At 47.3% G+C, this 14,504-nt stretch overlaps 1 protein-coding gene across 10 annotated transcripts in view; it reads right to left on the reverse strand.

Annotated features, from left to right (window-relative positions):
* The window catches only part of NAP1L4 (nucleosome assembly protein 1 like 4), a 1,556,420-nt gene that overhangs the window by 143,057 nt on the left and 1,398,859 nt on the right, over positions 1–14,504 (reverse strand). For 4 of the 10 annotated variants that reach the window (XM_069624141.1, XM_069624146.1, XM_069624148.1 and 1 more), the window contains one exon: positions 1,639–1,671. The exons of the other annotated variants lie outside the window; for them this stretch is intronic. In XM_069624141.1, coding sequence (XP_069480242.1) covers positions 1,666–1,671 — 6 coding nt within the window. In that variant the 3' untranslated portion in view covers positions 1,639–1,665. The remainder of the gene's footprint in view (positions 1–1,638; positions 1,672–14,504) is intronic. 10 annotated transcript variants of the gene reach the window in all.

The following is a 14,504-nucleotide window of genomic DNA, read 5'->3' on the forward strand; positions in this document are numbered from 1 at the left end:
TCATGAGCATGTGAATCCATGCCAGCCCCGATGCTGGAGAATATTGGATTTGTGTAAAGCTTTGTATGAATTGATATCGAAAAATAAAGCTATTGATGTATTGATTGTCATAAAAAGCACTATTTTTGAAGAGAAAAAGACATTTCAGAGGCCGTGGTGTTACGCATATTTATCTGATCGACTGGACCTGCCTCGGTCTTTGTAGTCTACTTTTCCTTAAGCCATTTCTCCAGCTCAATTAGCTATTGTAATAATTTTATTAGAATTTGTATTCAGCGCTGGTCCTTCCAAGAGGGTCTCGGAGCACCTCAGAATAATCTCCCCTTCGCTAACTGCTCACTTGTTTAACCTGCTGTGGACTGGTCATGATGCAACCCTGGAGAACAGTCAACATAGTGTCCAGGTTAGTGACTGGCAACATCCCACTTCCAGCTTAAAGCTCCTGAAATTCGATCACCTGCAGCTCTACCTCCATTGTACATAGAGGGTCTGTAAGAAGTTATTTATTAATCCGACACCAGCTCAATATTGAAGGGTCTACTAAGAACCCAGTAGAATCTGCCTTGGTGTGTGTGTCAAACATCCAGCACCAACTCACAACACAAGGTGGGACAGGGGAACGATGGAGTAGTTAAGAAGCACCAGTCAATGTTTGCGCCCCAGGAAGCCTGATCATTGCATTATCATTCCAAAGCATAGGATTTCAAAAGGCACTACACATGCAACAGCTCATCTGCTCTTTGTCCCACTACCTCAATGGACCTCGCAGTAACTAGAAATAGGCTGATTGTGTCAAGCAACACATGCAGTAGGGCTCAATGCCTCCTTGCTGCAGTTCAGCCCAGCATTAGACGCTGAGCGTTTCCCTGCATCAACTATACCTTGTAATAGAGAGCGCATATGGGGCCTCAAATTTCTCTGTGAATCCCCACCTCTTCACGGTGATCTCAGATGCAAGTTGTAGGGGAGTGCTGGGGAAATGCCACCCCACATTAGCTATCCAACTGTAAATTCTCATTGAGCAGTAAATAGGGAGGAGACGTCTCTGTGCTCTTAACCCAAACGACAAACATCAATAGTACAAAAATAGGACACTTATCTAAAAAGAAAAAAAATGTGTCAGAATAAAATGTGCATAGGTATGCTTCCTGGGGAAACAGATTGTCTCAGATGGGCAGAGGCGGTCATAAGGAGTCTAGACCACTTTTGGGAGAGTTAAAAAGAGGGGGCAACAAAATTGATGGCAAATAACATTACAAATTCACATAACTTTTACAAAATACTGCCTCTGAATTGTAGAAATAAATGTCTGTGGTCAACATTAAGAAGTTGAAAATAGTTAAGAGGGTTTTGAACAGACATTTGCAAACAAAATAAAAAGTAAATGGTGGCTTGGTCTTTCCAAAAAAAATGCATAATGTAGTCATTCTACTGCATTCTACTAAAAAAGAATGTACACAGATAAGTAAATAACCACAGATTTTTTTTTTTAAACACAATACATTTTCCTTAACACAAATCAAAAATGTAAACTGACAAAAAGTTACTCATTCATCCTGAAAAAAAAAACAAGGAATAGAAAAGGTACGTGCATTTAAGGGTACAACAGATTTAAATACAAATGGAGATCAGGCTTACCTAGAAAAAGTATGATTGAAAGACAAATTACTCCTAAATGGGGAACAAAATGAAAGAAGGATCAAAATGAAAAAAAGATGGAATTTGCAAAATCAAAATGTGGATTCAACTAAGATGTTGACAAAAGTGGCATGTTCATGAAAAACACAACTGAAATGTTCCAATACACATGGTTTTCAATGTCATGTTCCATTCTCAAAACGGATAGTTATGTTCCCGGGCAGAAGAAATACAGAAAAAGACTTTAAAGATTAAAAAGTTTAAAAAGTTAGGATCTGACAGTGCAAAGGTTTGCACTGGCCTACCCAATTTTAATTTAAGTTACAAAATATTACTATGTCGATTAGTAGCCCCTAAAACAAGCATGTTTTGATCTACTGATGAAGAGCTCTTTAGGAAGCATGTCCTCAAACACATTCTGAATTTAGACTGCCAATACACATGTTGTTGAAGATTTCTCAGGTAACGTTTAAGAAAATCATCAAAATTTGCCAATCTATGTTACGGAAGCCAGTGAACCAATACTGCAACAATACATAACTCTTTCCGTTCATGTTGCTAGGATGTAAATGAGCAGGAACATGCGTTTGCAGCAAGAAACCTTATCAGTCTCTTGGTCGTAGGGGAATTATTTTTAAAATATTAAAAGCAGGCATTGAAAACTACCAGAAGTACAGTAGAGTGATGAACACATCTAAAATATCAACTGTACTTCTGAAGTCAGAATGAAGCTCTGGTTTCGCACAGGAAGTCCCAAAATCCAGTACCTTGACTGATTTAGTGAAAAGTTAGCAGGCACCATCTGTGAACCAAGTAACAATGTACAACCACAAACAGAAGAAGGGGAATGCAGGGCAAGAGATACTCACACCCCAGGAATATTCAGTCGAGTGCAGGGGAGAGGGAAGAGAGGACATGCAGAGGACAAATGAGAGGAAGTGCAAGCAAGTGCAGTACAACATAAGGGTTTACAAGTGTCAGGCGCTCAAACATGTTTATCCTGAGGTGGCTACACATTCAGGTAGAGGCAGGAAAAATATTTTAAACCATTTAAAAAAAAAAAAAAAAAAAGATTCTTGCTTTGATGCTTTTTCTGCTCCAAAAGCTATAGGGAAGTCATCCTAGAAGTGGGCCCCTGCAGCAGCATGAGTCCTGCAGCCAAACAGGTCTCTTTGACCACCAGACATTCAAGGACCTTGAGGAGGCATATTTTAAGAGACTGGAAAGGCACACTGTCACTTTATGTTGGAGGTAATTGGGGAGATGCCCTAACTGGCCCAGGGGATGATGAAAATGACAGTGTCAGAGGTTTGGGAAACAACCAGGAGCCAGTGCAGTGATTTTAAGACAGATGTAATATGGTCTCAATGCTTCAGACATAGAATATGGCTAATGTTGGGAAGGAAACAGTCTTCCCCCACACCCCTAGCTGCAACCAAGGTATATAAACCCTTCTCCAGGGTGCGCGTAAGCACCCTATAATGTAGAGAATTAGACAAATAACATCACCCATGTCTCAGCCCTAAGACACAATTTTGTGTGAGGCCAGATGCCATTTTTTACTAGGCCCAGACACCATTTTGTGTTGGCCACAGTGCTCACATCCCTAGTGTCTCACACAGAAGGGCCAAGCCACCCACACCCCAGGCCAGCTCTGCACAAGCCTTGTTCTCACGGGAGTCCATCCGTTCCCTGTCCTCTCAATGTTGCAAATACCTAGTATCATTTTTCAAACAATGTGCTCTGCAGAGAGCGTGGCACAGAAACAGGCCACAGCACAAATGCCCATCCATCTTCACTAAACTGCCTGTGTCCATTCGACACCCCCACCCCGCCAGGCAAGGCCAGGCACCAGGCCAAAGCCCACCTGGCCTCTCCATCCCGACCCCCCCCATTCCTTTCATGCCGATAACCATCGAACCCCCTGGTCTTGTCCATTTCAGATTATCCACCACAGATCTAACCTTATGCATCAATATATTCTCCCAATAGCAACAAACGTCTGTTCATATCATGAGGCACCAGGAAAAGCATACAGTAGAGCTAACCCCCGAGGGAGAAACTGGGGTGCAGGAACTGCAGTATTAAAGCCCTGAATGTGGAGGTCGGCATGTCTACGTATTATTTTCCTTCCTCAAAGTATCCCTTTCACATGATGTTCAGGAATCTGCTACTGCTCATAAATAACTGGTTCCTGTTTAGCTTAGATTAGTTAGGAATGTATCATCGGAATGACCCGACCTTCACCGTAGAGATGAGCCCAGTTGACCCACGTGCACCAAGATCGACTAGGAAGCAGCGGCCAATTAGCTCCTGGCATCCTATATGGCGCAGGCCCTTGTATGTGTCACCCACCAATCAGCCATGTCAATGTGTACCCTATACATGATATCACGGATAATGCTTAGGGCCTTTTTAATGTGCTGCCAGTGTAATTTTTGGCAGAGCGCTCTCGCAGAGCTGAATTCCTGGCTGGCATATTAATATTATATAAACCTTGTTTTCCTTGCAACCTATCTCTTGGTCTTATTCCGTGACGGGGTGTGTAATTATTGGGACACGTGTATGAGGTTGGTGTCTTCATTTGGTGGCCCCTGATGTGATTTTCTTAGCCCCCGGTAACTGTGGCAAAATCCAGGGCTTCTCCAGAAAGGCTGTGCCCACCGACATCTGAACAGTCCCACCAAAAATGCGTATGCAGAAGAATGGTTCTTGTGGGTTCCGGCTTTACAAATACCCTGCTGCTCGTTGGAGCCAGGTGCGGCCCCAGGGAGAGGCCCAGGCGTTGTGAATTAACCAAGACCATGGGCACGCGAGTATAAATTGCAAGGAGAAACAAACAGTGAGGTTTTGAAGATAAAGAGCAGTGTGATTGAAGGGAACACGCAGTGGTTGAATGTGACGGAATTGTGTGGTCATTTGAAGCGAAGTATTTTTTCTTTTTTACATGGCCATTTATTATTATTTTTTATCATTAGAAAAACGAGGAGATTATAAAAGGACATACAGGAACCTACCCCTGAAAGAAGGAAGAAGGTGGCAGTCACATTGCACTGTCTCGACCAGTGCGGAGAATAAATACAGAAATAAAAGTAGGAGCCCCATATAATTAGAGGGCTCGGAATTAAGTAGTGGTTATTATTTTAACTTATTATTTTAACTTCAGTGTTTTTTTATATGTAAGCAGGAGGCCCAAGAGGGGCAGGGGGGATGTGAGTAAGGAGTGAGTGGGTGTGAAAAAGTTATTGCTCTAAGTGGAAGAAGTAGGGTTATTAAATGTATGTTTCCTGTTATGTGTTTGTTTTTGGGTTACAAGTTTTTTCATGTTTATGTATTTTTGACCATTTGACAGACAAGATTGAGACATATGTGACATTTATTTATTGACTGATAAGAATAAGCCCAAGGATACAGAGGGTAAGAAACGCAAGGGGAAAAAAAATGGGAAAAGTACATACGATTCGCTTTTAGAAATTACACCCGAGACAAAAGTGACTAGCCACTGGGATAGATACCCAGCTATCCCACATTTATAAACATCACCCCCTATATAGCGAGCAAATCAAAAAATACTACAGCAAATGGGTGACAGAAAATAAGAGGGAGGTACTTTCTCATGCATGGCCGGAGGATGGGTCTTTTGATAAGGGGACATTCGATCACCTGTCTACTTCTCAGACGGCCAAACAGTTACAAAATAGAAGGGAGATATTAGATCTGTGGCGGGTGTTCAAAGAAACTCCCGCCGCAGATAGAAGGGAGACGGGATCGGAAACATTAACAGCGACGGGAGGGGATGTGGCAGAGAAGGTGGAAGAGGAGCCCAAAAAGATTTAGCCATTGCTCACGCGGCCAGCAGAATGGTACTCCAATCCAATTTATGTGTCAGGGGGAAGTGCACAAGCAACGCCGGGCACAGCCCCACCACCACCCCATGACCCAGTGATCACCACCCACACCGCAGAATATATTGGCATGTCCCTTATAGTTCTCACAGGCAGTTCTGAGGGGGAGCTAGTGAAATAATCCATTATTAAGGTACTATTGCTAATGGACTTGACTGGCTTATTGAAGAGGGTTACGCGTCCCCAGCTCATGCAGGTCAGAAAATGTGTCATGAACAGGCCATGTGGCTAGTTGCCGGCACTCGCAGATCTCACATCCACTTCAGAAGTGAATGTTCAAAAAGAAAGATCCGGTACAAAAAAGGAGCAAGAAGGGTAAGGATGAATCGAAAACAGGTCCCTCCCCCCAGGTAGTTGAAACAAAGCACAACCAAAAAATGGTTAGTGAGGAATTGGTTAAAAATAAATGTGCTCTACCCAAAATAAACCCTCCTGCTGCCCTTTCCTTCTCCCTTTGCTTACTGCTAGTATTGCTGGGATGGAAATGAGTATATCCCACCTCCCTAAGCGCCTTATGGTGAGGCGAATCCCCTACAAAATAGTTAGTGTATAAGGGGGAGAGAACCACACTATGAAACTCTATGTGAAAGCAATATTGCGCGACTAGCATGTGCATGGCATTAGGAGGCACATAGAAAGAAACGCCATTTTGTAGTTCTGGCGAAAACACACGCTTGGGTGACACCGCTGCTCCAGCCGAGCTCCAAGGAAAGATTTCACTAGGTCCAAAACCCTCACGTCAAAGCAAATGCACACCACCAGTTCCCACGGAAGTCCACTTCCCCCATTGTCCCTTTACTGTTACAATCATTTAGTATTGTTCAGAGGAATGCGTCCTGCAAGAGCATGAGACAAAACCAGGCTACACGCAGCGTCCATTCTTCACCACTAAGCCAGCAGGCCTCTAATCCCCACCCAGCCAGTCCAGAGTCCGCTCCACGCCACTGACCTGACCCCCCCACACCTCTGCATTCCATGATATGCAAGCGACCCTCCTGGCCCAACAAAATCAAATGTATATAAAAGATGGAAGCATGCGCAACTGTTTTTCTGCCAGCATAAGAGACGTGCGGGAGGTGTATTATCAACAAAGCCCTGCATGTGTGGGTCAGCATAACAGTATTTTACCCTCCCTACTCCCTGGCACCAACTCCCTAAGTGGCCCGGTGCATGGCACAGTGATATAGTAAGTAGGATTAGCATGTTTAGTTTAGAAGCAACATTGTACTTTATCAGTGCCTCGACCTTCACCGCAAAGATGAGCCCCAGCTGACCAACGTGGATCCTGATCGATGGGGAAGAATAATCCTATTTTAGCCTGGCATCCCCTATGAAGCAGGCCCATGGACCCTATGGTCCCACCAATCAGTGGCACCAGTTTGTACTGTATGTGATGATGCTATTTGTCTTTTTAAGCTTCTGCTTGTACTAGGAGACCCAGAGCGCTCTGGAGCAGCAGAGTCCGTTGCTGATTTTTGTATTCTGTAAAATGAAAGCCTTGTTATACTTGCAAGCTAGGTCTTGGCCTATTTCCCTAGGGGGTTGTATTCACTCTATACTGTGCGTTAAAGGGGACTTACCGTCAGTACTTAAGTATAAAGTGAATGAGTAAAAAAAGGAAGGTGCTGCCATATGCAGCTTCATGTTGAAGCAAGAGTCCTCGGGTTACTTAGCTAAGTAGAGGTTAATCCACAATCACGACTACACAAGGGCACACAAATATTACAGTTTAGACCAAGGTCCACAGAGTTTGCACAAATCCTGACAAAGTTAAAGAGTTCACGACAGAGTCCACAGTTACAAACTGGGGCAACTGAAAACCAAAGAATCATTCAAAAAGTCCTAGTAAACAAACTAACCACTCATTAACAGGGACAAGACAAACAGCAATCTGGGAAAGCGCGCAGCGACCCAATAACCGATTCTGCGTGGTACAGCAGCATGGATCAGGCTTAGTCGAGGAGACAGAGAAAAGAACAGGGTGGAGAAAGAAGGAACCATGGGTGGGTGTGAGACAAGGAGGAAAAATCCAGAAGCAGCGCCACAGAACGTAGGAGACTAGTTGCGAGAATTGCTTTGCTTCAATGTAAAATGGAAAGATGAAGTTCTTGAAAAAGGACGTCTGGGAGAGTTATTCCACAGTCCGCAGCCTATTTCCACCCACCAACCTAATCTCCATTACCTTCAGCCTTTGTGTGAAGGGCATGACCCATAAGGTGCAAGCCATGTATATATGCACCTTCTCATTTTTCTGACAAGGTAAGGCCATGCTTATATCCTTTGGGAAAGGGACAGGAGATGAATTGTCATCTTCGACTCAACTCTCTCCTTCTCTCCTCACATCACAGACCTTGCCAAGAATGCCCACTTTCAGCTGCACTTCCTCAAAGGCATTCTCCCTTGCCTCACCTTCACCCAGAAACTCAGTCTCCAGAGCACTGGTCCTCTCCAGGATGGACTTCTGCAACAGCCTTTTCCTCAATCTGCCTACCTCCTCCCTTCAACAAATCCAGAACAGGACTGCAAGACCTATCCTTGGCCTCAAGCACAGGGACTGCACATCTCCAGCACCAAAATCATTCCACTGGCCCCCGGTTGCTGCAAGGACCAAGTTCAAGACTCTCTGCATCATCCACAAAGCTTTTTGGGGTCTGGGACCCCTCTACATCCAACTCGCTCTTCCTAAATACCTTCCTGCTAGAGCTCTAACTCTCTGCAGATCAGAGGCTTTTCCAAGCAGAGAGTGGGGTGTACATTTCTCTCTTCCGCAGGTGCCCCCCCCTGGAACGGCCTCCCTGCCCCTCTCAGACTTGAGCATGAGGTCCTTAAATTCCAGAAGGTCCCCTGACCCCACGCCCTCTCAAATCCTGCACTTGCCCTCCTGGGCCCCTCCCCCCACACTAGTCTGGCTGGCCCTGCAGCCTCTTACCTCGCACTTAGCTCGTGGTCCTCCCCGGCACTCTCCGCTTTCCCCTGGCTCTATCCACCTGGCCTCTCCTGGCACTCACTTTTTCTCAGAGGCCCTTCCGGCCTGATCTGCACTCCACCCCCCACACTCCCCTGCGCCCTCTCCCCTGCACTTCTAGGTACTGCACTTGCATGATCCGAATTTCACAAGGCCTAGTAGGACACTTAATTTATCCTCCCTGTCCTCCCCGCCTTGTCCTTTTTGCGCCTCAAAAAAATTGTGCATAGGTGCATTATAAATACCAAATAAATAGGTAAGAAGCAAAATTAAGGTTAATAAAACTGACTGCTGATTCACTGGAAATCCAAGAGGAGAACCAATGTTGAGGAATACCTTACTAAATGACCAAATGGGCATCACTAGAGAAAGGTACATACAAAGTGAGGAGCATGACTGCGGAATTTAAACAAATGTGGGATCCATTACTGGAAATGTATGAGGGAAAACCGTGCACAACTGCTCACTCCTGATTGAACTTCCTTTTCACAGGGACCTGTGGAAAGGGGTTAGAATATGCTTTGTGGGGAGTTTAAGTCCTTTAATGGATGAACAAAGACTAAGGATGTGGAACAGGATTTGGAATAGATTATAACTGAGTAATATTGATGTATGTACACCCTAACCTTAACCAATTAAACACGAACAAACTGTTTATCCTGGCATCCTTATAGATGCACTGAATTCACCATTTGAATGTTTCAGGTTTACTGAATTTCCTACTTGTGAAACATGTAGTGCAACATTCCTCTAAAAAAGAAAATTATAAAACTGTCATTTTTTTACTATACAGTCAACCAACAGCGATATCAGAAATAATGAGCAAGATGTCGAAGTGGGCAGACGGTTGTTTGCAATTTTGAGAGAAGCCACTTGGTCTTTCAGCTGCACTTAGTGGCATACTGCATAGGTCGGGGCATATTTCTATCACTAACACATATTATCATAATCTTTATTAGTTGGCATCTTCCCAATATATGTTCTTATTTAACAAAAATTCACTTCTATATACTACTTAAATGATGATTCCGGGGATGGCATTGGTGCAAACAAATGTGGCTTTGAACATGCTTTAATTTAAATCTAACAGGGATTGGGAAGGATTTTCCTGCCCAGGTACTGCCCAATTTCCCATTTGTCCTGTTGCTGGTGATTTACCCAGGGCTGGGAGCCTGCTTTGATAGAAAATAATGTGTGCTTTATGAATCACCAGAGACTAACATACTCCTAGTCCATAGTCCCCCGTTTCCCTCTATACTGTATGAGGCGTCCCTCGCTAGGGACGGGAAAATGAACTTTTTTTCACCAGAAAAATGGTGATCTCCTTTAAACAAAGATGCGCGCGGAGGTGCGGCTCCGGGAGGATGCGCTCCCCTGACTCTGCCCACCGGCGCCACTCCTCAGTCCCCTTTGGCATGTCAGCTACATTAAAATGGCCTAATGACAGGTTTATTAAGGGGGAGGATGATGGGACGTATGAGTAATGGGGACTAAGGACTAGAAGTACTTTAGTCACTACGGTGAGTAACAATTACTCCCACACCCCGCCCCTTTCCTCCATACTGTATGGGCTCTCACAACTGAATGCAACCCTGGGGAAGAGAGTTGCCCACTAAGAAAACAAGTTTTTCAAAACTGCCTGGCCAAGCGCTGCATCTGATCTGGCACTGGCATCCAAGCAGTAGTGTTTGCAAAGCCTAAGTAGCCGCCTTGCTGATCGTCTGCCCTCGAGCATGTCTTTAGAAGGCCAGAGCCGTGGCCTTGTCTCTGATGGCATGGATGTTTGCTGGCAAAGGCTTGTGCTGCCCCTTGTACGCTTCCTTGATGGCCATCACCATACACCTTGCAATTGAGGCCTTGGATGCTTGACAGCCTGGCTTTGACCTGCCGAAATTGACGAATAGAGCATCCGATTTACGGAAACTCTTAGACCTATCCAGAAAAAATCTTGGAGCAGGTGTGACATCAAGACAGTAGGCCTCCTTGATGGCCAAAACCATCCATCGTGCAATAGATGCTTTGTATGCTTGATACCCTGGCCTTGACACGCCCCCCCAATCCCCTTAAAGGTGACAGTGCGTCTGACTTCGGAAGCCCATGGTCCTGTCTAGATAGAATTTCAGAGCGTCATCCAGACAGTGCAAAACCCTTTGAGGCTCCTCCTGGGGGGTCGGCAAAAAACATAGGTAAGACTATTTCCTCTTTTAGATGAAAAGCGGAGGGTACCTTAGGTAGGAACGCAGGGTGTGTTCGCAGGACCACCTTAACCTTGTGAAAGGTAGTATAGGGCTCTGAAGCCACCAGAGCCTGAATGTTGCTGACTCTGCGAGCAGAGGTGAGACCCACTAACAGAGCTGTCTTAATGGGGACCAGGCTGATGTCCGCAGACGCTATTGCGCCCAACACGACATTGAGGTCCCACACAGGATGTGCTCTTTTGATGCAGGGGTAGAGTATGGCGAGGCCCGTCAAATGTCTCTTGACTATCGGCTTGGAGGAGAAGACCACCTCCTCCGAATTTCTGTAGGCTCCTATGGCTGCCAAATACGTGCAGCATGTGTCCACCTGCACGCCTGAGTGAGCGAGGTGCACACAGAAGGAGAGCACATCGTCCAACGTGCACGTATGGGGGTCGATCTCCTTAGAGTCCGCCCAGTGACAGAACCTAGTCCATTTACTATTGTATGATCTCTAGGTTAGCCTGGGATAGGCTAAGGTGCTTCAGCGTGACCTGCTCAGGAACCATGCTGCTAGGGCTAATTTCTGTGGCACGGGGTGGATGACCCTGCCCCCCAGTTGCACCAGCAGATGAGCTGGACCCAACAGAAGGTGAATGGGTGAACTGTCTGATAGGCTGAGAAGCTCCGAGAACCACAGTCTTGCCGGCCACCACAGAGCTATCAGAATGATTCTGAGGTGGCAAGACTCCTTCTTGCAAATCGCCCTGTGGACTAGGGGGGTCGGCGGGAAGGCGTATGCTGTCATGCCATTCCACTGTATCTGGAATGCGTCGCCCAGGGAGCCGGGTCCCTGTCCCTGCCAAAACGCAAACTGATAGCACTTCTTGTTTTCCCAGGAGGTGAAGAGATTCACCCGAGGATACCCCCTCTCCTCCCCCATCTGCTGAAGATCGTCAGCAGCACCTGGACGTTCGGCTGCCACATGAAATTGTCCACCCCCAGTCTCCTGAGCCTGTCCGCTTCCAGGTTGGACTCCCCCCGGAAGGTGGATGGCCGTCAGGTAGATGTTGTTCTCCAGGCCCCATTGCCATATGCTGATCGCTAGGCTGCATAGTGGAGGTGACCTGGTCCCACCCTGCTTTTTTTATAAAGTACATGCTGGTGGAGTTGTTGGTTTGGATGAGGACGACCTTGCCCCCAACGAGAGGTAGGAAAGCTTTGAGAGCGAGCCAGATGGCCTTCAGCTCCAGCCAGTTGATATGGGAATCCTGCTCCTGCCGGGTCCAGACCCCATGGACACTGTGGCTTCACAGAGTGGCCCGCCAGCTTTTGAGCGCAGAGTTGATTGCAATAGTGGACCCGGCTCCCGGAAGGGCTTGCCCGTCCGTAGGTTGCAGTACCTGGACCACCATGTGAGGTCCGAGTTGAGAGAAGGAGGAACGTTGACCAGCTCCGCTTGGGAGCCCCCGCTCCTGATTCCAAGATGCTACAAAGTGTAGCTGTAATTTCATACGGAGTCTCGTGTGGGGTACGGCCAGTAGGACCGCTGTCATGAGACCTAACAGATGCTGGTACCACCAGGCCGAAGTCACTTGTCGGATGAGGAAGTGAGGAGTGGCCCTCTTGATGGCTGTGATCCTGCCCTCCGAGGGGAAAACTCGAGTTTGTGTCCCCTATGAGGCCCAGGAAAGAAAGTCTCTGCGTAGGCTGCAGCTGAGACTTCTTGAGGTTAAGCGAAAATCCCAGGTCGTGGAGTGTGCTCATAAGGGCGGAGGAAATGTGGTGCCCGCCTCCGGAGATTGGGCCCTGATGAGCCAGTCACCCAGCTATGGGGTAGAGATGGTAGCCCTGGGGCATGAGGAGGGCTGCCACTGCATTCATGATTCTGGTAAACCCCCTGGGAGCCGAGTTGAGGCTGAAGGTTAGTACCTTGTATTGGAAATGGCAGCCCATGATCCTGAACCGCAGGCAGTTACGAAGCGGCTGCCAAATAGGGACGTGTAGAAACGCGTCCTTCAGATCCACAGAGCACATCCAGTCTCCCCTGCACAATGTCTCTGCAATGAGTGCTGGCGTAGCCATCTTGACATTTTTCAAGAGGGAGGGTGAGGGTGGAAAGGTCAACAACTCTCAGGCCAGCCTGGTGGTTCTTCTGTATGGTGAAAATCCTGGAATAGAAGCCCAATCCTCGCCTGGCGGCTAGGGCATTCTTCCACTGCCCTGCTCTCTATGAGCGCCCGAATCTCCGCCCATAGAGTTGCTGTCCCAATTTGTGGCCGTGGAGGGAAGGGAGGAGAGGAAGGGATCAGTAGGCAGTACCCTGTGGATACTACAGGGGCCCGTGAAATTCTGATGCCAGAACTGCACATGAAGGGCAAGCCACCAGAGACACGTGGACCTGAAGGGGCGCATCATGCCTTCTTTCCCTCTGATGCTGTTGTGGAGGAGGGGGACTGGAAAAAGCCCTTACTCCTCCCCCTCCCTTTTATGTTTGCGCCGGTGTTGACTTGGCGAATGGTCAGGCTGCCTGGACCTCCGCTCTTGGAAGCCGCAGAACCCTCCGAACATCTGCCCCTTATTGGAGCATTGATGTGACTGGATATACGCCTTGGGCGTGGCCTCCATAAGGAGAAAGACTCTGCAGTTTGTAAACAGTTTTTCTTTTTATCTAACTCATCGGTGGTGGAGGGGAAGAGGTCCCCACCCTTGAATGGAAGGTCCAATATGTGTTCCTGGACGTCCAGATTAAATTTAGTAGCCGGGAGCCAGGTTGTCATGTCTGTGGCGATACAAATGGCCCGGCCAGACGTGTCAATGTGGGCCACAGTGTATTCTATGATGTCCTGCGCCACCATTTTATCTTATGCCAGTCCCATCTTGAAACGTGACTGGCTCTGTACCGGAAGTTCTGGACGGAAGTCGGCCATTTCCTACCAAAGCCTCTGGTTACCGGCTGCCAGCATGGCATCCGCGTTGGCCTGATGAAGATGCACCGAAGCATTGGAATAAAGCTTCTTCCCATATGCCTCTAAGATCATCTCCTCCTTGCCTAGCAGTGTTGAGGATGAGGTGGCTGATGACGACTGAGGCTTTGAGTAGAGACACACACTGCAGCAATCACAGAGGAGTGTGGTTGAGGGTGGGCCGACAGCAAGAGTGTATCCCCCTCCATTTGCCTGTACTTGGCATCCAGGCGTCGACTGACCGGCTGTTACGCTCACCTGGTATCCACAAGGACGCCACTCAGCCCTGGTTGGTTCCAGAACGTTCTCCCGATTTCTGCATGGTGTCTTCAAAGGGGTCTAGCCTGATGACACAGGAGGGCTCGGTTCAAAACTGGCCAACTCGGGTAAGTATCCCCCACCACACCCTTTTGGCTTCAGCCCCCTTAGGCCCTCTCCTCACCTTGTTGCTGTATTAGGCGGGCTCCCCGTCCTGCCTTCTTAGCAGGGGTGTGTAGTCTTCAGTGGACGTGGGCGACTGAGTTACTTCACTGGTGCATGGCCGTTCAAGTGTCTTTAAGGTAGGTCTTATTGCAGCAGTTTTTGTATAGCGCTGATTGTTAACCACAAAAGAAAGTCAGGCAAGAACAATGTCCTTTCTTTCTCCCTATGTGTGCGGGAGATTCGGCGTGATGTACTGGTTGGTTTGAGCACCGCCGGTAATGAAGGCGCGGGATGTGGGCTGTAATGCAGTAAGTAATGCGCTGCGCTGTTTTTGTTTTGCCTTGCTTAACCTGTGTTTCCTCTCTTCCTTACAGGTCGCGGTCCTTTTCCAACGGGTGACGAACTCCGGAGCGATGCCGGCCATAAGGTG

Source organism: Ambystoma mexicanum, chromosome 11 (genome assembly GCF_040938575.1).
Source record: "Ambystoma mexicanum isolate Mex_15411 chromosome 11, UKY_AmexF1_1, whole genome shotgun sequence".
In the NCBI taxonomy this organism is placed as follows: domain Eukaryota; kingdom Metazoa; phylum Chordata; class Amphibia; order Caudata; family Ambystomatidae; genus Ambystoma; species Ambystoma mexicanum.